This window comes from Notolepis coatsorum (assembly GCF_963971535.1).
Source record: "Notolepis coatsorum genome assembly, chromosome: 19".
NCBI classification, from domain to species: Eukaryota; Metazoa; Chordata; class Actinopteri; order Aulopiformes; family Paralepididae; genus Notolepis; species Notolepis coatsorum.
Window position 1 is genome coordinate 86,399,800 of NC_140183.1, and position 25,736 is coordinate 86,425,535.

General features: G+C 41.8%; 1 protein-coding gene across 2 annotated transcripts in view; it reads right to left on the bottom strand.

The window, feature by feature from the left end:
• The window catches only part of prpf3 (PRP3 pre-mRNA processing factor 3 homolog (yeast)), a 44,863-nt gene that overhangs the window by 13,433 nt on the left and 5,694 nt on the right, over nt 1–25,736 (bottom strand). For both annotated transcript variants that reach the window (XM_084336932.1, XM_084336931.1), the window contains exons 3-9: nt 15,923–16,053; nt 15,502–15,672; nt 12,453–12,539; nt 4,702–4,988; nt 4,419–4,537; nt 4,131–4,318; nt 135–301 (exon numbers count right to left, since the gene is read on the bottom strand). In XM_084336932.1, coding sequence (XP_084193058.1) covers nt 135–301; nt 4,131–4,318; nt 4,419–4,537; nt 4,702–4,988; nt 12,453–12,539; nt 15,502–15,672; nt 15,923–16,053 — 1,150 coding nt within the window. The remainder of the gene's footprint in view (nt 1–134; nt 302–4,130; nt 4,319–4,418; nt 4,538–4,701; nt 4,989–12,452; nt 12,540–15,501; nt 15,673–15,922; nt 16,054–25,736) is intronic.

Below are 25,736 nucleotides of genomic sequence, written 5' to 3' on the forward strand. Positions count from 1 at the left end.
ACAAAATTCATCAACTCCATTCACTACAATATCATAGCAGGTGCTATATATACATTACACAACATCTAGATGTCAGTCTGAGCCAACATGGAGGACAACTTCTCAATTATCCGAGTGAAACTGCAGTCTCTTACAGGTCTGCATTGGACGGCAGGATATAGGAGTCCCACCACTCAATGTGGGGCACCTCCCCTTCTCCAAGCTCCTTCTTAGGGGCAATCAGGGCCAGCTTGGTGGATGCCTGGATGCCCGTCTTCTTTGCTGCCTGAGCGATCTCAGTCTGCAGCTTCTCCAGCTGGGCCTGAGGGGGAAACATAAAGGAGCGATGAAGGAAGGTAGTCAGGGCTGTACACTGCAACGAGATGGTCGCAAATTGCGCCCTAATTTAGTCCGTGCGAGTTTAAAATAATATCTGGGGGCAAGCTTGCGAGTACTGATTTCAACCCTTCATTCGGATTTCACTCCTAAATTAATCCATACAAATTGGATACAAAAGGCATGTAGATTTATAATATTTTAACTTAAAACTAGGATACTTTTGCGTATACAGTCATTATATTCCAAATAAAATAAGTCCCGAGTCGAGACTCCGTGCTGCTCCCAACGAATCCCAATAGTATGCAACTGCAGAGCCGCAGAGCAGGGGCGCTTTCAAGTCCGGTCACAGGCCCGCTCAACAGCGCCCCCCACCCAACGGCTGAATTGCCAATGGCTGAATTGGAGTATTGCACTGTGCAGGCACAGAGGCCCCGCTCTGCGGCTCTGCAGCTGCATGCTTTTCGCAAAATCCAGCTTCCAGCTCCCGCTGCCCAGCCGTCGTTATCAGAACACTACACACATATCATAATGTTCACTGCAAACTGTAGTTGATCACCAGGTATGTTTTATTAACGTAGAATAATTCATATAAGAAAAACGATAAGGGAAATCTCTTCCCTTTCTCCACTGGTTAAAAATGCCAGGAACTGAAATTGAAACTTGCTGTGCGCCGCAGTGATATGTGTTTATTATGAAATGACAATTGCGTGTTGACACGCCCACTGCGCGAAGCCTCCAAATAACTTTTTCCAGTTTGCACATATCTATTATCTTTTTTTTTGTTTTTTTTATCCACTTTTTCTCCCATTTTTTCTATATTTTCTCCCATCCCAATTTCGTATCATCCAATTCAACCCTCCCCTGTCACGAACGCTGTTTCTTGCCTCCCACAAGCCGGCTGCAATGTGGACTAAGTCATACATAGCACAAGTCCCCTCCGGTACTTGAGGTAACAGCAGTCGCATCTTTTCACCTGCGCAGCTCGATCTCTCAGTGGCGAGGAGTAACGCGTGGGAGGCTCACGCTGCCCCCGACACTTCCTGATTTTACTGCGCAGGCGCACCAACCGACCTGTAGGAGTCGCTGTCCACAACGCCCGATCCCCACCCATCAGTTTCCCACCCCCTAATACGGCCAATGTGTATTAGTATGAACGACCAGCTAAACTGAAAGCAATGTGGAGCGCTGGGCTCGAACAGGTGAGCCCAGCGTCTCCGCATTCGTGGCGAGCGCCTTGCCCACTACGCCACGTAGCCGCCCTGCACATATCTATGACTAATTCTATCTATTTTTAGGGGTAAATGCAGTGAAATAGTCGCGCTGTGGTTACATGACGTCATTGCTATTTTAGAGCTGCTCTACCGGTTACAAGGTATAGTCAAAAGTGGATAGAAAACACAGTACTGTGTAAAAGTCTTAAGGCACCCAAGAGTTTTTATATAAATTGTCTTAGATGTAAATAATTTTTTTATTAGTGTGTCAGTAGACTACCCTTAGTACATTTTCATTAAATAATTTTTTAAAGCATCTTCATGGTTTAATAATGCAAACATATGTTGCAGGGACTTATAATCATATTGGCGTGACTGTATGCATCAAAGGGTTAAATCAAGCATTTTTAAGTGCTTTAGAGGAAATGTCAAAATATTGCGATATCATTTAGAGGCCATATCGCCCAGCCCTACTATAATGGTAAAATAGTTATTTAAAAATGTGCCCCTAAAAAATATTCTTTGCCCCTAAATTTCTCATTTAGGGGCAAGTGTGCCCCTAGTGAAAAAGCTTAGCGTACAGCCCTGAAGGTAGTGGTGGTTGGTATGAAGTAGGGCTGGGCAATATATCGAGTATACTCGATGTATTGCGGCTTGTTCTATACATCGAGTATATGTTGTCACGTCATTAAGCAGCCGCGGCTGAGATGAGACTGTAGTGGCTACTGGGACATAATTCACGGCATTCTAGCCTTATGTGGTGTTTACTACATCTCCCGTGATCCTTAGCGGGGGATGACGTAGTTAAAGAGAGACGAATGAGAGATGAATGGAAGTGTTGTTTGTGCGACTGTAGAGTGCGTAATAAAATAGAATTTTTGCATCGGAACACGGCTCCGTTTTCACTATCATTACCGCATTCCTACATAGCTAGAGTAGGCGTCGGGACTGCCCTACCAGGGGGGCGACCGCGGCAGGGTGGTTGGGCCAACTCAATGGGGCGGTCCAAATCCAGGTGAGCAGGCTTCAAGCGATCCACGAGATCCGTTCTTCCCTCCCCCCATGTCAACGACAAAGGTCTTATCGCCTGCCTTCACAACCCGTAGGAATGCGGAATTACCGCATTCCTACAAGACTTGCTTTAGCGCAGAGCTTTCCTCTCATTTCATTATAAACACAGACCAGCGTGGACCTTCAATTTCAATGTCTCTCTCTATCTCTCTCTCTCTGAATGTAATTAGTGTGTCAGTAGACTACTCTTAGTACATTTTCATTTCATTATTTTTTAAAGCATCTTCATGGTTTAATAATGCAAACATATGTTGCAGGGACTATTATAATCATCATATTGGCGTGACTGTATGCATCAAAGGGTTAAATCAAGCATTTTAAGTGCTTTAGAGGAAATGTCCAAATATCGCGATATATACTGTGTATCGTGATATGGCCAACAAATATTGCGATATCATTTAGAGGCCGTATCGCCCAGCCCTGGTATGAAGCTGTTCAGAATCTCATTTCTACTGGCCTTTTTTTTTAGACAAAGCAGCTCTATAACCGGGACAATGTCACTAACTCACCCACTCACTCACACTTAGCCGCTTTGCCCCCTAGTGGCCCCCCACAGGCTTCAGCTTGACAACGGTGACACCAAGCACCCAGAGCTAACCATCTCAAGACCACGGTATGAAAGCTGCTGGCAGAAAATAATTACATTCGGTAGAACACCATTACATCCTGAGCCGTGTTATAGGTTAGCCAAGTATTTCGTCATTGCCTAATTGGTGATCCAAGAGGAGGAGAGAGAGAGAGAGACAGAGGGCTCAGCCTCTCGCTCGCTGCCCCGAGATGTGTTTTTCCATTTGGCCAATATCAAGGCCACTGAGCAATGTTAACGTTTCATCACAAGCGTATGCATGTGTGTGTTGTGCTGGCAAGTGTGCAAAGGGCACCCGGAGCTAACCATCTCCACACCCATGTATGAAAGCCTATGTGTAGAATGCGGACCGCAGCTCACGCCTGCTTCATATATGACACGATATGTCCTTTCTTCTGACACAAACGGGTTAAAAGGATTCTCCCCCCCCCCCCCCCCCCTTTATCGTCAACATATGAAAAGACCTAAACCTACAATGCATTTCTTCTACTCTCAATACTCTTCCTACTCTCTCCTACCCTTAAAAGCTCTCAAACCAGAAAGCCTCACGTTCCCGTTGAATGCTAAAATCATTCAATAAATACAGCTTGCAAAAACTAACATTTCCATTTTGAATATCGTAATATATTATCATGGAATACAGGGGAATTGTAGTCATCACAAAATGTACTTCAAAGGGCAACAAGCTCCATTGCAAAGCAATAGTGACTCTGTGACTTGTTTTTACCCTTTCTTGACAACAATGGAGTTCTGTGACTTCTAGATATGAGCTATAATCTGGTGTTGGCTAGATGGACCATACTTATTCATACTAATGCATTTCTAGGTTTTGATCTTTGCATAGTCTATGTTGACAATAAGAAAGATAATTTTATTAAACTGCCCTCGTCCGCCAAGAGAAAAGGAACCACCAGACAGGGAAAGACGAAGGGGTTTGATCCCACCTTTGTTCGAATTCTCAGAGCGATCTTCTCAAACCGCCCCTGTTCGTGGAACTTGAAGCCCTTGCGAGCACGCTGGGCAGGCGTGATGGTGACGCGTTGGTCGAAGTAGGAGGTGGACTCCAGATCCTCTCCGGGCTTCTCCTTCAGCTGTTGACGGAACTGTTCCCTCTTCACAGCGCGGATGTTCGCTGCAGACAGAGAGAGGCTTCAGCAGGGGACAATACAACTGTAAGAGGATGATTTTGAGGGGATGATGGGAGAAGAGTGTGCGTGTGTGTGCTTACACACCTTTTAGTGTGGGCATGCGATGTGTGAGTTCGATCTCATTGCCGCTAGCATCCACAGTCCTTCCCATATCATCCAGGATCAGAGGTGTTGGCTTATTCACCTCTTTGGCTTCCACCTTCCTACAGGAGAGAAATGTGGACTGGTTTTCACAATGACCCATAAAAATGAGTAATTCTACCCAGGTTTCTCTCTACAGGACACAGAGTCTAAATACTGTGCCTTGCGTGTGCGTGTGTGTGTGTGTGTGTGTGTGTGTGTGTACAGTATAACACATGGTACTCACGGAGGAGCAATGCCCATGGCATGTAGGTTGGCCAGTGTCACTGGATTGTGCAGCCCGGTGTTTCCCAGCGCTCCCAGTATACCGGGCTTCAGGGCCAACTGGGACTGGATACGAGCCTGCAGCTCGGCGGCCTTGCGGGCCTTCTCTATGGCGTCATTCATGAAGGTAGCAGCCTGGGAGGGGGGGATGGATGTGGCTCCACCTGCTGGCGAAGCAGAGAGGTTGGGCAGAAGCCTGGAGGCTGGAGGGGCTTCCGCCTGGGTCTGTGACATAAGGAGGGCCAATCGCTGAAAGCAGAAGGAATTAGGATGTGAAATGGCTGATCTGAAATGGCTACAGGTGGACAGTTCTATTGACCAGGATTCCTTTAACTGTTTTGGAGCCAGCTTGGTTGACATTAGTAGCTAACGTTAGTTTAGGTCATCGAACTGTCAGCGTGATATAATCTTTACTATAATCTTCGTGCTCCCATATATATATATATATTTTTTTCTTTAACAATATTTCTTTGTCGCAAATGTGAGTGAAATGCTCACACCGTTGAGTCCTGGCTTTAAGCAGAATCACGAACAGACGACGTGGAAGACTGCTTTGGTGAGTGTTCAGCTGACACTGTTGACACGGCCACTAACGCAAAGCCTGCACTCTCACACACGGCTCCGGTCATGCATCCACTCAATTCATAGAAAACACAGCATCAGGCCATTATTCTAAAAGTATCGATACTAATAAAAATGTATTGGACCGTTTTTAACCCTTTCTGCGCCAAACCCGAGAAAAGTTGGGTTTCGCCGCCAGCGGTTGCGCACCATACCTGAGAATTCTCGAGTTTTGATTCTTTGATATTTTTCCTTTGATCCCCGTTCTAGACACTCAGCTGGAGCTCCCTAGGTCTCCCTGGCACATCTGCCTACGTTGGAATTGCAATGCCGATCGAATCTCGCCAGATGGCAGTATCGCCTACCTTTTGAACTGGGGATATCACTTGTCTTCCAGTACTGACTTAGGAGTGGATCACAACATAGCAATCGGTGGAATATTTGGTGCCTCAGAGCTATTCTTTCCCGTATGGTAGCTAGCCATGCCCAATATACACAAGTAATTGCAGGATTTATTCATTTTGGAGTACTTTCTGACTGAGGTAAGGTCTATCTTAGGTAACCTGCTGGTATTTTTTTTACATAAAAAACATGCTTCTGTACCGATCAGTGTCGTATTTTACCGGACGTAAAACATGCGTTTGGTAACGATCGCAGTTTCTAGTTAAAAATACCCCTTGATGATTTTGTGAAGACATCAGGGCTCCAGACTAACTTTTTTCACCACTGTCCCAGAACCGTCCCGAAATACAGTTTTAACACTTTAATCACCAAGGACGCCTTAACACGTCATTCCCCGCCATGCTAATTCTGCCAATGACGTCGTAACACGTCATTGAGATAAATATTTCAAAAATCTGTGATCGCAATCATATTTCTCCCGCGGAGACTTGAGATCTACTGTTGATCCCCTCTCAACTCTCCAACGGTTCAAGAGCGCCATCTGGTGGCCGATCGGCGGATCGCCCAAACCGGAAACGGAAACTGGTGCTCATCCAAATTCGGTCCGACCACTCGCTATAGGTCCCGGGACTCGAGCTCGACACAATGGATAGCGATCCATTACCAATAACTCGATAAACAACATGATTTGGACGTATATACTATTATACAACCTGGAGATGGATCGCATATTTCAACATCCCATAATAGGAATCTTTTTTTCAGATGATAAGTAGTAACTTCTAGAAGCACGTCCATTTGACATTTTTTATCTGGCGCCGATCGCTATCAAACTGTATTTGATCATCAATATAATGCATTTAGGGCTATAAATCACGTTCTGCAGAATGCTGCAGAAAACGATAAAAACATATTTATACTTTAGACCGTATTTTAGTATGAATATGTGAATGAAAAAGTATAACGTTCCTACATCCTGAACGATAGATAATTGACGTTGAATGGGCCATAGTAATGTCAATTTAGAAAAGTTTAAAAAGTTATAGCCCTGCAAAGAAGGGGAACTTCTCCATAGACAAATAGAGGTGGCAGAGGATGGTATAAGGATGTACATAAGCGTGGCAGAGAAAGTGTTAACCGTTCCAAAGTGAATGTAAACCGTCCCAATTTTTTTTTAATATATATAATCCATCAACGTCGATTTTATCATATGGGGACATATTTTGTGCTGGTAATGGCACAGAGGGTGAGACCAACTGTGTACCGTACCTTTTGATTATTGTAAGCACAAAGATAATAAGCAGCTATAACTAGAACGTGTCGATAACATACAGTTCCAATAGACTAACATTACACTTCTGTGATTTAAATGTGTCCTTACCTTAGACTCAGCGGTTGTATTGTGGTTGGCCATTGCAGTTGGTAATTTTTTTTTTATAAATATATTATATAATTATACTTGTAGTTGTATTATCTGCGAGACATCGCCACCACGCAACAAGTCAAAATTCTCACCATCTGCAAACAGCTCCACTGTCTGTGTATACTCTGCTTTGGTCAAATCACATTCAGCATGCCATCTTCGCAGTGTTGTTATGGAGCATGATAGCTAATTAGCCAATGTTCAGCTGCAAAAACGAATAATGTAAATTATGTTATAAGACATTGATATCAGGAGCTATCTGTAGCTACTGCTAGCCGGCTAGATGACGTTAGACAATGCATCATGTATTAAATAAAGTGAACTATTTAGTTTACTGGGTAATTTCGTTAAAACAGTGAGCTAACGTGAGCTACCTAGCTAACGGAGATCTCATGCTGGCCGATCGATCGGCACGGGGCATCCCTAACATTCTTAAACTGAAATGCGCATTTGTTGATATCAGGAGCTATCAGTAGCTAGCCAGTTAGACAACGCCTCATGTATTAAACAAAAAATCTTTGACTGTGTAGTTTTGTTTAAACAGTAACGTTAGCTTGGTAGCTAACGTTAGCTCACGAGTGATAGCTAGTTAGCCAACGCTAGCCAGCACTGGCAAAAACGAATGCCAGTGACATTGATATCAGGAGCTATCAATAGCTAGATAACATTAGACAACGCCTCATGTATTAAACAAAAGTGAATAGATGACTGGGCCATTTTGTTTATTGCTTGTTATGTTGAAAGAGGAGCTCTGAGCTGCTCATGCAGTCGACTCTTGCCGTGGTTTGTTGACATGCCACGGGTCTGGGAGGGGGAGGGGGAGGAGGAGGGGCAAGCCATGCAGCAGCAGTGTGTGGCTGTGAGAGAAGAGCGAGTGAACCTAGTGTGGTTTGCTGATGAGAATGGTGGGCAGGAGCTGCAGCTGGATTAGCATATCGCTGCGTTGGGAGGCGGAGATAGTCATTGGATTCGGCAAATCACGCTACGTTTAGACTTCAGTGAACTCTGTCAACTTAGTCAGCACGAGACATGCACCATTTGACAGCAATATATGCGCGCACTGACAGTCGGCTAATTGACATTTCATGTGAAAAAAAAATCCTCTTCGTCCCGTTTGCGTCCCGGCAAAGATTTCTGTTCGTCCCAAATCAATATTTGAGCGTCCAGGGGACGACGGGACATCGTTAGTCTCGAGCCCAGGAAGACATGTATATGGTATATACCTTTTATTTGGAAGTATTTGGGGTTTCAGGCGAGCAACCAGAACGATTGGGCATAATGCATATAACACGTCATATCTTGCAATCTATGAAAAAAGACTTTAGGAAAGGGGCGATGTTTAGCGTGTAATAGCGCACAAACTACAGTATGTAGAAATGAACTGGTTAGTCACTCTTGGACTATAAACAACGCCTGTCAAATGAGCCATACTATTGTCTCCATAGCTATAATACAGAACACACGATGGGTCTGCAAACATTAAAAAAATTGTCAATAACGCTGGCGCCATTGAGTAAAGATGGGAAAAGAGCGTGGCAGTCAATGAGTTAACAGTTAGGGCTGTCACGATTCGTCGACCTAGTCGACGAGTAAATTTCGTCGATTTGCATATTCATGATCGACGCGTCGTATTGTTAAATGTGTCTTTTGCGGTGGAAATGGCAGACGTTCAAAGTCATAACATGCGCAACGTGTAATCTAACTAATGCGCAGTGAATCACGTTCAAAATACAATTAACTTCTCTTAGACCACTATTCGTTCTATAGCCTGTGATAACTCCTCTTGGGAGTCTCGCTGTTTCTATGTAAACTCCGCGAGCAACGGGTCCAATAAATGCGTCTTTAACATGCTTTATATTCTCGCCATTACTATATGCCGGTCGCGGTTAAAACATTTTAAACTAACGTTAGCTGCTACCTGCCAGTGCTACCTAAGCTAAGCTAGCTCACAGGAGAAATCAGTTTCAGTTACCTCTTACCGTATCTAAGGTAATCAACAAGTAAGCTTAGCTAGCAACACTGCTGTCCCCGCTGTCAACAGCACCGTTCCTCCCAGGTGTCTCAATAGTTCTGAATAGTGCGGTCAGGCGATTAAAAAAATTAATCTAATTAATTACAGGATTTGTAATGAATTAATCTAATTAATCGCATTTTAATCGCATAACCATTTTATGCCTGATATTCTATAATCATATTTCAAATTGCATGTGTCCGGATGGCAGAATTCAGTACTGTATCTACAAAAACTTCTGTTTAATCATCTTCCATCTATTAATTTGCTTAGATTTTTCAGGTCTGGTCAATTTGAGCATAGTGTTATTCACAGTCAAAGATAAAAAAAAAATGTAATTGATATTCTCATTTGGTTCATTACAATTTACTCAAGCCTAGTAACAGACACAGTATTTATGACACTGGGAATACATTCCCTGAGATCCATAGATGTCCCTAGAATCAGATACCAAGAACATGCAAATAGACCATATAAAAAAAAGTCTGTAAATGTGTATTCTACGTTCTTATGGAATGAATGAGATAAAAAAAAAAATATATAAAAAAAAAATTGTAATAAATTTTGAGTTAATTTTCATAACGCGATCATTTGCTGTGTAATTAATTAATCTAATTAACACGATAAACTGACAGCCCTAGTTCTGAAGTATAAACAAACTACAGCAACATTAATCTGTCTAATATATTTTTCTGTGTCAAAGGTAACTTACTTGTTTTTATGAGCTAATGTAGCGATTTTCAAATGATCAGTAAAGGAACTATTTCTCAGTTGAGGTGTAGTTTGACCAACTGTCAACTTTTCACAGAATGTTTAGAATCGTTCAACTAGGGCTGTCATGATTCGTCGACCTATGGCATTTTCTCCTTAGGAACGGTTGCCAATACAATCAGTTCTAATAGTGAGCAAAGGGGGGGGGTCTCTCTCTTTCTCTCTGTACATTCAATGATGATGATCAATGAAGTAGCCAAAATGTACACTATAAAAACGAACTTGATAGTTGATGATTACCGTAAATATTTCACTTCATTAGCAAAAATATTGTAACATCCATCTGCTATAAGCTATTCTCCCTCTCGTGTGTGTGCATACATTTACTATATGCTACTCTTTTTCACATGGATTAGGCTAATTCGTTTTAACAATCCTGATTCCTGAGCAGTGTTAATTTTGGCAGCTATTTTAGTTTTAGTCTTAGTCATGTGTCAAGTGCTCCTTTTTCGTTTATCCTATTCATCTTCATTTATTTTTAGTTTAGTCAGTTTTAGTCAACTAAATGTCTGAGCATTTTAGTCTTAAGTCAGTTTGTCTCAATTTTGTCTTTTTTGTTTTAGTCTAGATTTAGTCGACGAAAACGGATGACATAGTATTTTTAGTTAATGTACTAAAAAAATATATATATATTATATAAATTATAAAACTTTTTTCTTCTTTTTTACAGCTGTTTTATATATACTGTTTTTTAGTAATAACTAGAAAGTAATGGTATTTATTCAACAACAGGTGATTGTATAGATTAGTATTAGGATCATTAAATGACAACTATGCTCAACTATGCTTCACCCACGGAAAGGTTGTTGGCACATTGGTTCCACACGGACATTATACGTTGTTGCACTTGCTTCCAGAAGGCTCCGTTTAGGTTAGCTAGTAGCAGAGGCTCTGTTGTGATTTTCAATGCACAATAAATATTCAACATTCTCTTTTGAGACTCCGCCTCAGACTCTTATCATTTGGCACTAAAAGCTAAACATTGTCACCGGTATGGCTGTCCGCAACATGTCATTAATTGTGTGCGAGAGGTCGATCAGTTAGCCACATTAGCGTGAGCTAGGTTAGCCACTAGTTAACGCGAGCTAGATGGAAATACAAACAATGTAACGTTACTGGTGAAAAAGTGATTTACCTTGGAATACTCCTTTGCCAACTTGCTGTACTTTGCTTGCAGGTCTGCAGCTGGATTATGAATAGTCCCAACTTTAGCCAAGGTAACGTTAAGCTAAAACTAGCTTTTCAAATAGCTCTTCAGCTAATGCTAATAACAGAGCTCCCCGTCACACTGCTCTGTCGGGACGATGGCATTAAGAAAAGTTATTATTTTGTCTCGTCTTGTTTAGTCAACAATATCAACATACATGAAGAGAAATTTCATCCTGGTTTTTGTAAATTACATTTGTGTCCTCAGTTGTGGTCAACGATATTTAATATTTAAATTTAATTTAGTCTCGTTAGCATCACATGGTCTTCAATAACGTGACGTCACGTCTCGTTGTCGCCATGAAAAAACCTTCGTTGACGAACATCTTTCGTCATCATTTTAGTTGGCAAAATTAACACTGTTCCTGAGCCTATTTTATTCAAAAGAAAGATATTGATTTAAATATGTATATAGCCTATATATAAAAAATACATTTTAATCGTATCTACCATAGCGTGGAGTGGAGAGATGACAATACATATAATTCATGGAAATATACTAAAAAGCTATTTATGGCCGGTAATAATCTCTCTGGCTGGTAGTTTTTTAAATCTAACGCTAAAAAGGATGAGGATACTCATTAAACATTTTGAAATATTCAATTGAAATAGATTTTTCTGGTAAATTAATAGTTAATGATTAATCGACTAATCGATCAAATAATCAACTGATTAATCGATAACAAATTGTCATTAGTGACAGCCCTATTAACAGTATCAAATTTTGCAAAGTCATTCACTCACACACGCGCGTGCTACCGATCTAATTATGTCTCGCTCCGTGACATAACAATCCACAGCGATATACCCGATGCTTAATGCCTATTGTCAGTAAAAAAAACAGTCAAGTTACCATTTGTAATAATTACATTACCTCCACTCTGTCTGCAGCAGGTCTCTCTGCTCAGGGAACGGAATATTTCCGCCAATAGAAATCAATAGTCCATAAACGCCACGCAAAGCAGGCAGCATGCTGTCGGTACAACTTGGAAATGCACAAACAAGAACCGCCACTCCCATTTTTTAGATAACGCTAAGCTAGGTGTACTCCAACGCAACAACCTTTTGTGGGATTAGCTTAGTGTCGTCTTCCTGCAACAACTAACGCCTTGCGGGATTTCAGAGAGAGATTTCCATGTCAGCGGCACAAACAAGCACCCGTGGTGGTAACTAAACGATTTTTAAATACATTTTTATTTTAAAAAGAGAAAGAAAATCGAGCACCCTCAAAAACCAGTTCAGTTGAAATGGCAAATAATCGATTACTCACGCCAATCCCTAATTCAGAAGCCCACTAAATCTGCAACTCAGACAAGGAGAGATGGGAGGAGTATATTACCGAAGCGATGGGGATGGTTGAGGCAAAGCTCAGCTGTTTCTTCCTCTCCTCTATCTGCTTGGTGGCTGCCTCCATCATCTGTTTGATCTGGGGGGGGGGGGGGGGGGGGGGGGGGGAAGAGAGAGCAGTTCAAATCTGTAACAAGAAGCTCATCATGATTAATATAGATTCAAGCATCCATTAACCTCTTCCACCCGTGCGGTCCAGCACCGGATCGCAAATGACATCACGTCATAAAGCAGTCTCTCTAGACCAGGGGTCTCAAACTCACGTGGGTGATATTTTGCGGCCCCCTACTTGACATCAAAGTTTAAAAAAAAGAAAATGTAAATCCTTTTTTTTTTTATGTTGTGGGACTTGTACAGCACTTTGTTCAACTTTGTCAGTGCTGTAAAGTTTAAACCTTTTTAAATCTTAGACAAACAAAACACTTTGCTTTCATGAAATATTGTAAGCCGTCATTTGAGGCTTTATAAAAGCAGCACAATGAACACAAATCTGTCGGTGCCGAGTCCGACCTCATCTTAAATAACAAACAGCATTGCTTGTTGTAGTTAACAAAGAGGCAGAGTTGATTTTGCAAAAAATTAGTAAATTGAGTTTGAGACCCCTGCTCTAGACTGACATAATTAGCGTTTTCTTTTTCAAGAGTAAACATCCTAACCATGTCACAACAGCAGTCAGTGTATATTTTCAGCAATACATTTGTTTACCAATAGGTTAAAGTGTTATTAGTGAGATTTTAGTTTTTGAAATGTGTTGTGATCGCGGATATTCGCCATTTTGAAAAAGCGACCGTCTCTGAATGATGGATATTGTAGGTATTTTGAGAAGAGGACCCCCAGACCTTTCAATGAGCGTTGGAATTTTTTAAAACTACACTTCCCAACGGCCTCTAGCTGCCTTCAAACAAATTACTAGTGTATGCATTTTTTTTATTTATCTTATTACTCTGGCATATATTGGAGCGCAGTTAGTTTGTCTCCCCTATTTTGAACATTTAGCAACCATCCGATTTTGAAATCAGTTTAAAAATGGCGGAGCTGTAGATTTAATTCTGTTCTTCATGCACGCGTCGCCTGGTGATACTAAATCTAAATTTAACTCTGCCATTGGAAAGAGTAGATTTGGCCCAATCCATAGTGTGCAAGTTGGCTATAATAAGGTCATTTATCGCAGCGGTTCTCAACAGGGGTGCCACAGAGAGATTTATAAAAAAATAAATAAAAAATAAATATTCTTTTTCGATTACAGAAAATTATCACTAAAGTGCCATCTGTTGCAGCTGCACTGTTTTCCATGAAAATACCATATTTGTTATACCAATACCAAGTTTGACCATTTCTCAAAATCTGAAAATCATTATGAAACTTGGTGTTAATAAAACACAGAAAAGGATCACCAAGTTACTCTGGATAAAAAAAAACTTTACAGACAACATTGAGACAAAGCTTCCTGACACATCTCCATCCAAACTCTTGGAAGAACTCATTGAAATCTCATCCGATACCACCTGGAGAGCTAGTTTCAGAGTGTGGTGCTGAGTACCAAGTATCTCATGATGCAGCAGTTAAGCCTTAAGGTCCCCCTATAGGACCCCCTGCTTTTCTTTATCATAAATCGATCAAGAGACCGTATTAGATCCCCAATTATCATATCAAAAGCTGCACTCATTGGCTACAACCCTGTGCAAAGATTTTCGAGATCGCCAAATGATTGACGGAACTAGAGCCCCGGGAGTCGGGGGTGGTAATGTGTACTTTCGCGTACTTTGGGGTACGCCTCACATATCGGCATGTAACTCGAGAACCGCTCAACGGATTTTGTCACCTGAAAGGGCAATCGACAGGCAACAAATAGGGCTTTAATTCTATCTATATATTGTATTAAAAGAAATGCACACCCGAGCCACTAGAGGTCGGCAAAGAATCATCCACATGTGGGCCCTTGGATGTTAAGAGGTTAATGTTTTAAAATATTTTTTTTGTAGCAAAGAGTAAAGACCATAACCCTATCAAAAACAGTAGTCAAAGTGTATATTTTCATTTTACAGATGTTTTATACGATTTATCGGAAATACGAATTTATCGAAAATGCTAATTTCGTAAAAACCGCAAGGAAATGACTAAATCCAGATTCAACCCTGCCATTGGAAACAGGAGCATTTTCCCTATCCATAGATGTATGATTTGGCCATAATAAGGTCAAGGTCAAGTTCAAGGTCAAATATGAATTTATAATTAAAATCGATTATCATTAATTACTGTATCTACAAATCCTTCTGTTTAATCATCTTCCCTTTATTCATTTGCTTAGAATTTTTTTTACACATGATCTCAATAATGTGGTGAATGAGCTCATTGAGCATTTTCTCCTACCCGTATCAATTTTTGATCAAAGATGCAAAAATCATAAATCATAATTTATATTCTCCTTTTCTTCATTACAATTTACTCAGCCTAGTAACAGACACAATATTTCTGACACTGGAAATACATACCCCCATCGTGTGACTTGTGTGACTGGGAGACTTGTGTGACTGGGAGACTCGTGTGACTTGTGTGACTGGGAGACGTGGTAAATACACATGTTTACAGGAACGTTTGGAGTTATTTTGACTGTATTTGGAGTATATTTCCTGACTGTAGTGAACTAGGCTAGATGTCTGCCCCACTTCCAGTGATGAAGCTAAGCTAGGCTAACGGTCCAGGCGTTCCCTAAGCCCCAATGCATGCAGAGAGATGAAAAATGTATGTATCTTCTTGTCTAACTCCAGGGAAGATGTTAAATAAGCAAATTTCCCAAAATGTTGGAGTTTTCCTTTAGGCAAGCCTAGTAATAGACACAATATTTCTGGAACTGGGAATACATTCACTGAGGTCCATAGATGTCCCTAGATACCAATAACATGAAAATGGACCTTGTAGAAGTGGAGCAATAGTCCATTTATTTAGGTATGTATTTTAGGCGGATTTTCAGAAAATAGGGCTCCGGGCTTAAAAGCTACACACACTAGAGTCAGCTAGTAAGGGCAGCAGTAGCCTGGTACCTGGATTTTGGTGAGCATGCTCTCTGTAGGTAGTGCTGGTACGACTTCAGGCTCCTCTACCTCCTCAAAGCGGGGGACACGTTTCCTCTTCACCTTCACCTCCCCTGTCGTGTCTTCTGCCTGCGGAGGCTCTCGCTTTCCACCTGCATCTGCTTCATCACCAAACACATCCTGACAGAACACCATCCAGCCAAGACATGACCTCGTCAATAATCTGGTAATACTTCATATTAGAATACAGCCATTTGAGTTTATTATCCACAAAAGCAGAGTAAATCCTAACACAGTAGGTCATAATCAGAGCTAAAAATATGCATTAATCTAAACTGTTTAATCATGTTATCAGGTACTTAAGCAAAAACATTAGTGAGCTCTGTCAACCAAATGATTTAGCAGAAATGAAACATTAACTGTTGTTTACCTTCAGGTCTCTCTTGCGGCTCTTATCCTCCCTTCCTTTGTTGCCACGAGCACTGCGACTCTCCTCCAGGGCCTCAAAGAGGCGCTCCACAAAACCCCCAGCAGACTCATCAAGGAAGGGGCGCATCTGGTCTGAGGGCAAGAAGAGAAAAGCAAACTCTGAATAAAAAAAACACATACACTCTGGCATAAATAAACACAACAACGCATTAAGGCTGTCTTAAATACTTCGAAGCTTCGTTCGATGGCACAAGCTTCGAACATAAAAATAAAATCGAAGTAAAAAAAAAATATTACATTTATTTAATTTAAAAAAATGTGCCTCCAAAATCTTCCGCCTCCATTCCAATGAAACGAAAGTAAGCGGCGCCTCGACTCCACCTCTCTACAACAAGCACGTGGAGATTATCTGTGTTGAAAACAACAAGGACATGTGCAGCAGACATGTCGACGAAGAAGCGAAGCAATGCCGTTTGTTATTTAAGACTATGTCGGACAGATTTGTGTTTATTGTGCTGCTTTTTTATAAAGTGTCCCGACCCATATAAAAATATGTCTTAATAAAACGTGCTTAATTAAGTTGAATTCTGCCTTTGTCTCTATCAACTACATATAAATATTTATATAATTGTTTGCTTGATAGACGAAGGTTGCAACATAATTGTAGTGTCCGCTTGTCGCTCCCCAATGAATCGACAAGCGTCCACGATGCACCCGCAATTAATTATCTTACTCAGTCCCAAAGTTTGTGATGTAAATATGGAATGTCCCAAGTTGCTGCTGTTTACAGAGTTTATTGTTGTCCAAAGGTGAATGAAGGGTTAAATCAGAACAGTCGTCAATTGCTCCATGGTCAGTTCCAAACGGTGAGACAGATAGGAAAATGTATCCTCATCACAGGTGCATGCAATTACGGTAATTAGCTAGGCTATTTATAGAAGAGGGGCTATAATGGAGGCTGTAACTGAGGGGTACAATTCCCTGACTGTATTGAGAGTATGGTATCATTAAACCACTACTTAGTTATGTACTTTAATTACTGGCCATACAGTACACGGTATATCTGGTGAACACCCACACAAGAATACGGCTTGACAAAGAAAGTTCTATTTTGAGGTATTTATTGTTAGAGCAGCAACGATAGGTTACAAATTGAGAATTATGAATTGCGCTTATATGGCGAAGAACACTTAAGTAGGTCAAGAGCGTAAGTCCATGAGCATAATAAAGATGGGTATAACTGACGCCACCTGTAGCATAAGAATTACATAAGGCACACTCGTAGTCAGCTGGAGATACTAGGGGGTTCCCTCCGGTTGTAAGCCAGCAGGGGAGAGGAATGTTCGGGAGCAAAGTCTGGATCAACGCGGAATAAAGAGACTCCAGATACAGGAGCCAGTGCAATAATCCCTTGGTCCGTAGACAAAGCAACAGCTATACTCCAATATGCAAGACAGCATGGATGAAAGCTAGCCAGCCTCTGTGGTCCTAGAGGCGGGCTCGATGGTGCTCCTCACAGGGTAGATCCCACACAGCAGTGGGGTAGACGATTCTCTGCTCCAGCAGCCACAGTACCAAAGCAATATAATCCAGCCGGAAAAGGCTCTGCATTCGCCGGTGTAGGTTCTCCGGTGTACATATCCAACGGTTCTCGTCTAGGACTCCTCGGATGGCGGCACGAGTTTAGGCCGCCCAGCCTGGATAAGTGCACTAGCTAGAGTACGACGAACCGGTGGTAATGCTGGTCACTGTAGAACGGTAGCCGCACGATACACTATAAATAATAGACTATTACTTTACAATAGAATAAGTCGAACTCGACGATACAGCGTTAAACTCTGACACTTTAGCTATCTATTTCGCACGCGGTTCTCAAGGCTCTATTTAGGGGCAAAGGGGCCCACTTCACGGCATGTTGTATCGTGGTGAAGGCTTCAACGTTTTGGGTCAACTCACTGCTGTATCCACCTGCGACGTATTTATACGTAAGGTGAATAATCTAGTGCCAACCTCAGTTCTGTCTCGTATTACTGCGCAAACCTGGACATGTTGAGACATGTCTTAGCGGTAGCTTTGAACTTGCCATTGGGGGTATGGCCGTTGGCGCCTAGGGGTCGCTGTCCAATAGGAGAACGAATATTATGGTCTGGCCTGTACCTAGGTAAAGGGATATTCCGTGTATATATACAAAGAATATACAAGGGATATCAGACGATATACAAATATTATACAATATATCTCAAGTAATAAATATATATATTCGGTTTAATCTGACCCTTTGTAACAGAGGCGGTGAGCCCTCTAGTGTTCAAACATAAATAAGACACTATAATAATAATAACCAAAACACTCATATGGCCTTTACAATAATTATGTAATGTCATGTCGTTGGCTGTGAGAGCAGCCCCACTGCACCCAGGCAGCGCAGCCGAGTGAAACCTTGTTGGCTGCGTCACAGTCACGAAAGGGGCTACTTAATTAATTAATCCACTTTATTTATAGAGCACATTTAAAAACAACAAAGTTTACCAAAGTGCTGTACAAGTCCCACAACATAAGATAATTTTTTTTTATTAATTCTTTCTCGAAGCTTCGAATTAAAAATCGAAGCTCGGCCCCGAAGCTTCGATTGCCAAAAAAAGCTTCGAAGGTCAGCCCTACAACCCATACACCCTGGCATAAATAAACACAACAACCTGAACCCATACACCCTGGCATAAATAAATGCAACAACTCATACAGTCTGGTATAAATAAATTAGGGATGCACCGATATGAAAATTTGCCACCGATACCGATTGTATTTTTTTTTTATGAAACTACTGTATATTTGTATGTCTCTAAATGTTTTGATGAATTGAAAATGGAGGACCCTTATGTAAAAAAGCCGAAAGTCTTTTTCTGGTCTTCATCCTCCAGTTGAGCTGTACTGTATTGTACCCATTCTGCAATCTGTTAATAAAGTTTTCAATCAATCAATCAGACAAATGTATAGAAAAGCTTTTATTATAACCATATAACAAAAAATTATATTATTGTTTATGAAAATGTTTTAGCCCTATGCTTGACTATTATTTTAGGCATGGCAACAAATAAAATAATAATAAAATGAATAAATAAAATATTAAATAAATAAATAGGCTACACGTCTCTCTTTTTGTGTTACAAATTGTGCTCACCGATATGAACATAGGCCTCTTTACTTACTTAAAAAAGGAAACATCAAGAAATATGTTTATGATATTAATTCCACCATGCCAAGAGAGCACTATCTCTCAACCAAAGCAATGCAACAGAACCATTTTGATTGACAGTCGATTCTGCCAATTACGTCACACCGCTTGCACCCGCCTCTGCTGTTCTTACCACCAATCGGGAAGCGCTTATTCGTTTTTTACTTCCGGGAAGTCCGCCATTGATCTACACGAGTGTATCAATAACAAACCTACCGGAGCTAATAACGTTAGCTCCCCGCCGGCCACGAGTGGACTACCAGCGCTCCACAGGAGTACTAAACGAGGCATAATGATTTTACTGCAACGAAATGGGTCATTCTCATGAAATCAATGATTTACCATGGCCGTGATCTTTTCTAAATAAAGGTTAGCATTTATTCAAGTAAACAAAACATAATATTAAAGATAAAAATGTGCTCTCTTGTACAATGAGTTGTTTACTCATAACAATTAATTATTTTAATATTTTAGTACATTTTGTGCTTAAATTCTCATTAGCGCAATACGTCCACATTGATTTCTATGGACTATTGACTTAAAGGTCCCATGCATTATAAATGTCATTTTTCAGTCTCTAGCATTGTATTATAGTAATAGGAGTTCGTATCAATGTGTTTTAGGGTCTAAATACCATACTGCAACGAATGTTATAATAAAAGCCCTTCGTTCTATACACTTGTCTGATTGAAAACTTTATTAACAGACCGCAGAATGGGACAACTCAGCACGCTCTGAGCAAAGAAAGGAACTGAGATATGTATTGCTTGCCTTGCTATGGTCCGGTAAATACGCTGATGTTATTGAACGTATAACTATATAATGTTAATGCCACAAAACGAATGCCTTTATTATAAAGTAGTAACTTTATAGTAATAATAATAAGAAAGGGTCGGGGGGGTAACCACCCCTCCCCGCGACACCGAGTGAACGGCGCACGACCAGAGGGGAAACTTCTAATCAGTGTTTCACTTTCAATAACTAATGCGTGCTTGCCGAATCCCAAACAATATTCATGCTGCAAAGTCATCCTCTAAAGATAGACATTTAGACTAGAGGCAGGCTATATGCTATAAAGAGTATACTACTAAAAAAAAATGCATTCAAACTTTTTTTTTTTATTTTGTGTGCGTGCGGTAATAACATCAATACCGCGGCAGCTCTAGCTGCCACTATTGTTCTGTTGTCCGCCAGTTGTTGTTCAGTTCAGTTGTTGCTCTGTATGTATGTCCTGCCTTTTTAATAATGTTCCTTTGTGTTTTATTTTTATTTATTTGATTTTATCCCCCATCCCCTTTCCCCTAGGGGGCTTTTTACCCCCAAATAGGCCGTTATTGAAAATAAGAACTTGTTCTTAATTAACCTGCCTATTCAAATAAAGGTTTGATGATGATTGATGATGATGAGTCTTTTGCCTCTCTGTCAGCGTCCCTAAAGCATGATGCTGTTGCAACGTGGGCTCATCTTAATCCAGTGCTCAAGTCCATCCGGGAGGAACATCCAGAAGTGAAGCACATCCATTTTATTTCAGATGGACCCACCTCCCAGTACCGCAACAAGACAGCGTTCTATCCGGCCTCGACAGTGCCTTTCATGAGAGGGTTTGAATATGTCACCTGGAACTTCTCAGAGGCATCTCATGGCAAGGGTGCCCCTGATGGGGTAGGGGGTGCACTCAAGAACCTAGCAGACCGGCTTGTTGCTTATGGAACTAGCATCGCAGACACCAACACACTGCATGAGCAACTGGCAACACACTCATCTGTAAGGCTATACATGGTAACAGAGGATGAGATCATTTCGGCCCAGGATTTGATTCCTCCATCCCTGAATACAGTGCCCGGTAGGGATGGGTATCGTTAGGATTTTATCGATACTACTACTCTTATCGATACTGCTTAACGGTTCGGTACTTTATCGATACTCTTATCGGTTCTTTTTGATTTAGCAAAAAAATTATTAAGAACAGAATCGACATTGCTTTATTATTCTTTTATATAACTATATTACTGCACATGGCTACTTTTTTTTATCAATTAATACAAGCAGTCAGATAAATTAACTATTTTGGGACTTTCTATTTTATTTAGTAGTGGTCCCGAGTTAAGCTGGTCCACCCATCCGATGTAAAGGCTAACTTTGGCACATCTTTAAGCTCTGTGATAACATTGGCCTTTTCAACATTATACCAGGCAGGAATCAGTGTGTTACTGAGGACATTCCTGCAGGGAGGGGTATATTTGCAGTTGAGAGCATTGGGCATCTCCCTACAGTAAAGATTAGAAATGATTGAATTATTGTAAATTTGTGTGGAGTGGTGGGAATAGCTGCTTCAATAATAACTTATAACAACAACAACAACAACAACAACAACAACAACAACAACAACAGACAAGTTAGACAACTATGTATACAAAAAAAACGATATACACTGAATGATTAGTTGTTACCTAAAGCCCTTGGACTCCACTGTAGAGAAGGGGTGCAGGCCTTTGACAACAAACTTTGTCACAGCCCTGTGACACTCGTTCACCCTATCCTCTGTCATCATTCCTCTAGCTGCTAGGGAGAAAGGACTTTGGGTGGTGGAGGTAGAGGGAGGATGTGTGGTGGGCTCACTGGCCTGGGACACATTGGTGGCTGACGCCTCAGCTTGACGATCTATAAAAAGTTTTTAGATTGTAGTATTTGTAGCTAAACAATTATTTTGTTTATTAGCCTATTTGTAATAATTCGTTATTAGCCTAGGAAACTCCGTATCTTGGCTTACCGGCTGCAGTGGACGTGGATGCAGATGGAACACTGCGCGCAAGGCAGTCAAATACGGCGCATTTCTGCACGCTAATATCGTGTTTTGCCAACATGTTTTGATAGATTGCTCGTATTGCCACCCTTACTGGCAAATGTTTTGTTGCACTTGTGGCAACGTGCATTGTCGGCATTGACCCTTGTAAAGTATATCCATTCCATACTTTAGAACGCTTCGCAGTTCGCTCTATCCGCCATGATCACGACTCAGTGCATGCAGAGCTGCTGTCTGTGTGCAGCGCGCTATAGCACGGGGCGTCGGGGACAGCACTTTCATTAAAGTGGAGATGAAGCAGTGAGCAATGTGATCCTAGTTTGTTTGTTGTGTACCTTGTGTAAGACAGGGTTCTATAATCAAATGTGAAATCTATCTTATTTGTCTGAAAAATATAATATAATATCCCTGTTTTCAACATGGGCGCCGCCATTTTGTTGCTGACGTCATGGCTGACGTCATGCCGGGGGTTGGGTGTATACACTCTGGTTAGCTGCCTATATTGAATGGGTCAGTCAGCAAATAAAATGTTGCCTACAAAACAACGGGACCGCGGTGGTTCTGTTTGTATTGCTCCTGGCTGTTCAAACTAATTTTACCATGTGAGAGAGAGGAAAGTTGGTTAATTTCCACAAACTACCAGTGAAAAAAACAGTGTTGTTGACATGTTGGCTCGGGCTGGCTGCACTCAGGCGGCGCGACCAGCCTGTTGGACAGGGAAGGAGGATCTGCAGCGAACACTTCATTGCCTCGGATTATGTTGTTGGGGTGGGATGTTTGTCCAGAAGACCACTAATCAGCTGAAGCCGGACGCGGTTCCCTCGGTCTTCGACAGACAGACCGGCGTTAGCTCTCGGGAGCGATCGCTAGCTAGTTGGCACCAGCCGGGGCCCGGCGTTAGCTCTAGTTAGCGTTAGCAACCGGAGCGTCGCGGAGCATTCAGCCTGCTGGCTACCTAGACCCACTTCAACCAGCGTCGCGGAGCATTCAGCCTGCTGGCTACACAAGCTGTGTAGCCAGCAGGCTGAATGCTCCGCGACGCTCCGGTTGCTAACGCTAACTAGCTAGCGAGAGCTAACGCCGGGCCCCGGCTCGTGCCAACTAGCTAGCGATCGCTCCCGAGAGCTAACGCCGGTCTGTCTGTCGAAGACCGAGGGAACCGCGTCCGGCTTCAGCTGATTAGTGGTCTTCTGGACAAACATCCCACCCCAACAACATAATCCGAGGCAATGAAGTGTTCTCTGCAGATCCTCCTTCCCTGTCCAACAGGCTGGTCGCGCCGCCTGAGTGCAGCCAGCCCGAGCCAACATGTCAACAACACTGTTTTTTTCACTGGTAGTTTGTGGAAATTAACCAACTTTCCTCTCTCTCACATGGTAAAATTAGTTTGAACAGCCAGGAGCAATACAAACAGAACCACCGCGGTCCCGTTGTTTTGTAGGCAACATTTTATTTGCTGACTGACCCATTCAATATAGGCAGCTAACCAGAGTGTATACACCCAACCCACGGTATGACGTCAGCAACAAAATGGCCGCGCCCATAATGCTAAATGCTTCAGAAATGTACACAACAAATCGTTTTTTCTTAGAAACTGCTTATTTTTATAACGTGACTTCTTCTGTGGCTTATCTAAATACTAATGTGATGCTATGAATATGTATTTATCGCACTGCTTCATTTCCACTTTAAGGAGTACCCGTATGTAGTACCCGTATGTCTATGTGTAGCACTAGCGAGCGACTCGCGAGGAGTGTGTGTAATAATTTACTCGCTGGCTGCGGCTCGCTTCTCGTGCAGAGACAGAGAGAGGATCGTTCGCAACTTTTAAATAATAATAATAATAATAATAATAATAATAATATCTCTAGAGTATCGATAGCAGTACCGAGGACGTCGGAGCTTATAAATACTCCGGTATTTTCTAATATAGTACCGGTTCCCGTTCAAAACCGGGGTCCGGGGGGCATCCCTAGTGCCCGGGACTATGAAGATTCACCAGGTAAGTCAATGTGACATGAGGTTGAACAAGTTTGATTGATTGATTGATTGATTGAACACAGTCCACAAGAGATGATTGTGGACTTCAGGAGGTCGGGGGTCAAGGACTACAGCCCCCTCAGCATCGACGGGGCACCGGTTGAGAGAGTGAACAGTTTCAAGTACCTCGGAGCCCACATATCCGAGGACTTGACATGGACCACACACATTGACAGTGTTGTGAAGAAGGCACGACAACGCCTCTACTTCCTCAGGCGCCTAAGGAAGTTCCAAGTCAGTCAGAAGATCCTTAGAAACTTCTACTCATGTACAATAGAGAGCATCCTGACCGGCAACATCACCTCCTGGTTTGGGAATAGCACTGCACAAGACCGTAGCAGACTACAAAGAGTGACACGTTCAGCCGAACGCACAATTGGAGGGGGGCTTCCCACCCTCCAGAACATTTACAACAAGCGGTGCAAGGGGAAGGCTAAGAGAATTATTAAGGACTCGAGCCACCCGAACAACTGCCTCTTTGAACTGCTGCGGTCAGGCAAGCGATACCGGAGTCTTAAGGCGAGCACAGAAAGACTCAGAAGAAGCTTCTATCCCCAGGCCATCAGGCTGCTAAACGAACAATAATCACTATGCAACAACCATCAAATGCACACAGCACACACACCCACACACTCACTTAAACAAACAACACACTGCAGCAGCACCCACTCTCCACACTTTAGATCACCTAAACACACTTTACACTTTATATTTATTGGTAAAGGATTTGCACTACAACTCGTACACCTTACTGTAAATTGCACCTAAATTGTACCTCATCCCATTTCTCCATTTCTGCCTTGCACTATATAGTATTGTATATTAGTACACTGCACAGTATTGTATATTGTATGGTAACTACGTCTATTCTGCATCGAACATTGTACATATGTCTAAACTGAACACTGTGACCTCATTTTTTTTACTTCTAATTTTACTATGTTATTTTATTTCATACTTATCTTGTCTTGCACAGTCTCTGGAGCGCAACAGTAAGAAGCATTTTGTATAAAAGTATTCTGTACTTCTGTATGACAACTATTAAAGAAACTTGAACTTGAAACTTGAAACAATAGATTGTAGAATGGGTACAATACAGTACGGCTCAATACTTTCATCTTGTTTACATCAGGGTCCCTCATTTTCAATTCATAATGACATTTATGACATACACAACATACAGATATACAGATATATCATGGCATTTATGACATACATGACATACAGATTTACAGTACTGTTACAATTGTGACACACAATATGCAAATATACAGTACTGTTAAACAAAGATCCTAACAGAAAATATATACATACGAGGGGGAGGAGACTGTACATTGGGAGGTGGTGGGTGGGGGGGAGGGGATGGGATGGGAGGGTTTGGACATTTACGGGGGCCAGTTTCAAATTGCAGCCTCCTGTAGGTGTTTTTGAGAACGGTTTTGAAGGTGGGTAGGGATACAAATTTTTTTACGGCTGTGGGTAGGGCGTTCCACATTGATGTGGCATAATTGCGAAACGTGTTTAGACCCTTGTTTGTGCCGAATCTGGGTTGAACATGATTTGTGGAACTCACTCTGGTGTTGTGTTCGTGGTATTCACTGACCTTTGGGAAGTATTTTGACATGTACATGGGTACCTTAGTGGTGTAGTCAGTGTATCTTGTAGACCAGGCCCATTGCAAGTTGATGTACTCTGTCGTCTACTCTAAGCCATCCTAGGTTGTCAAAGTGGGCAGGGGTG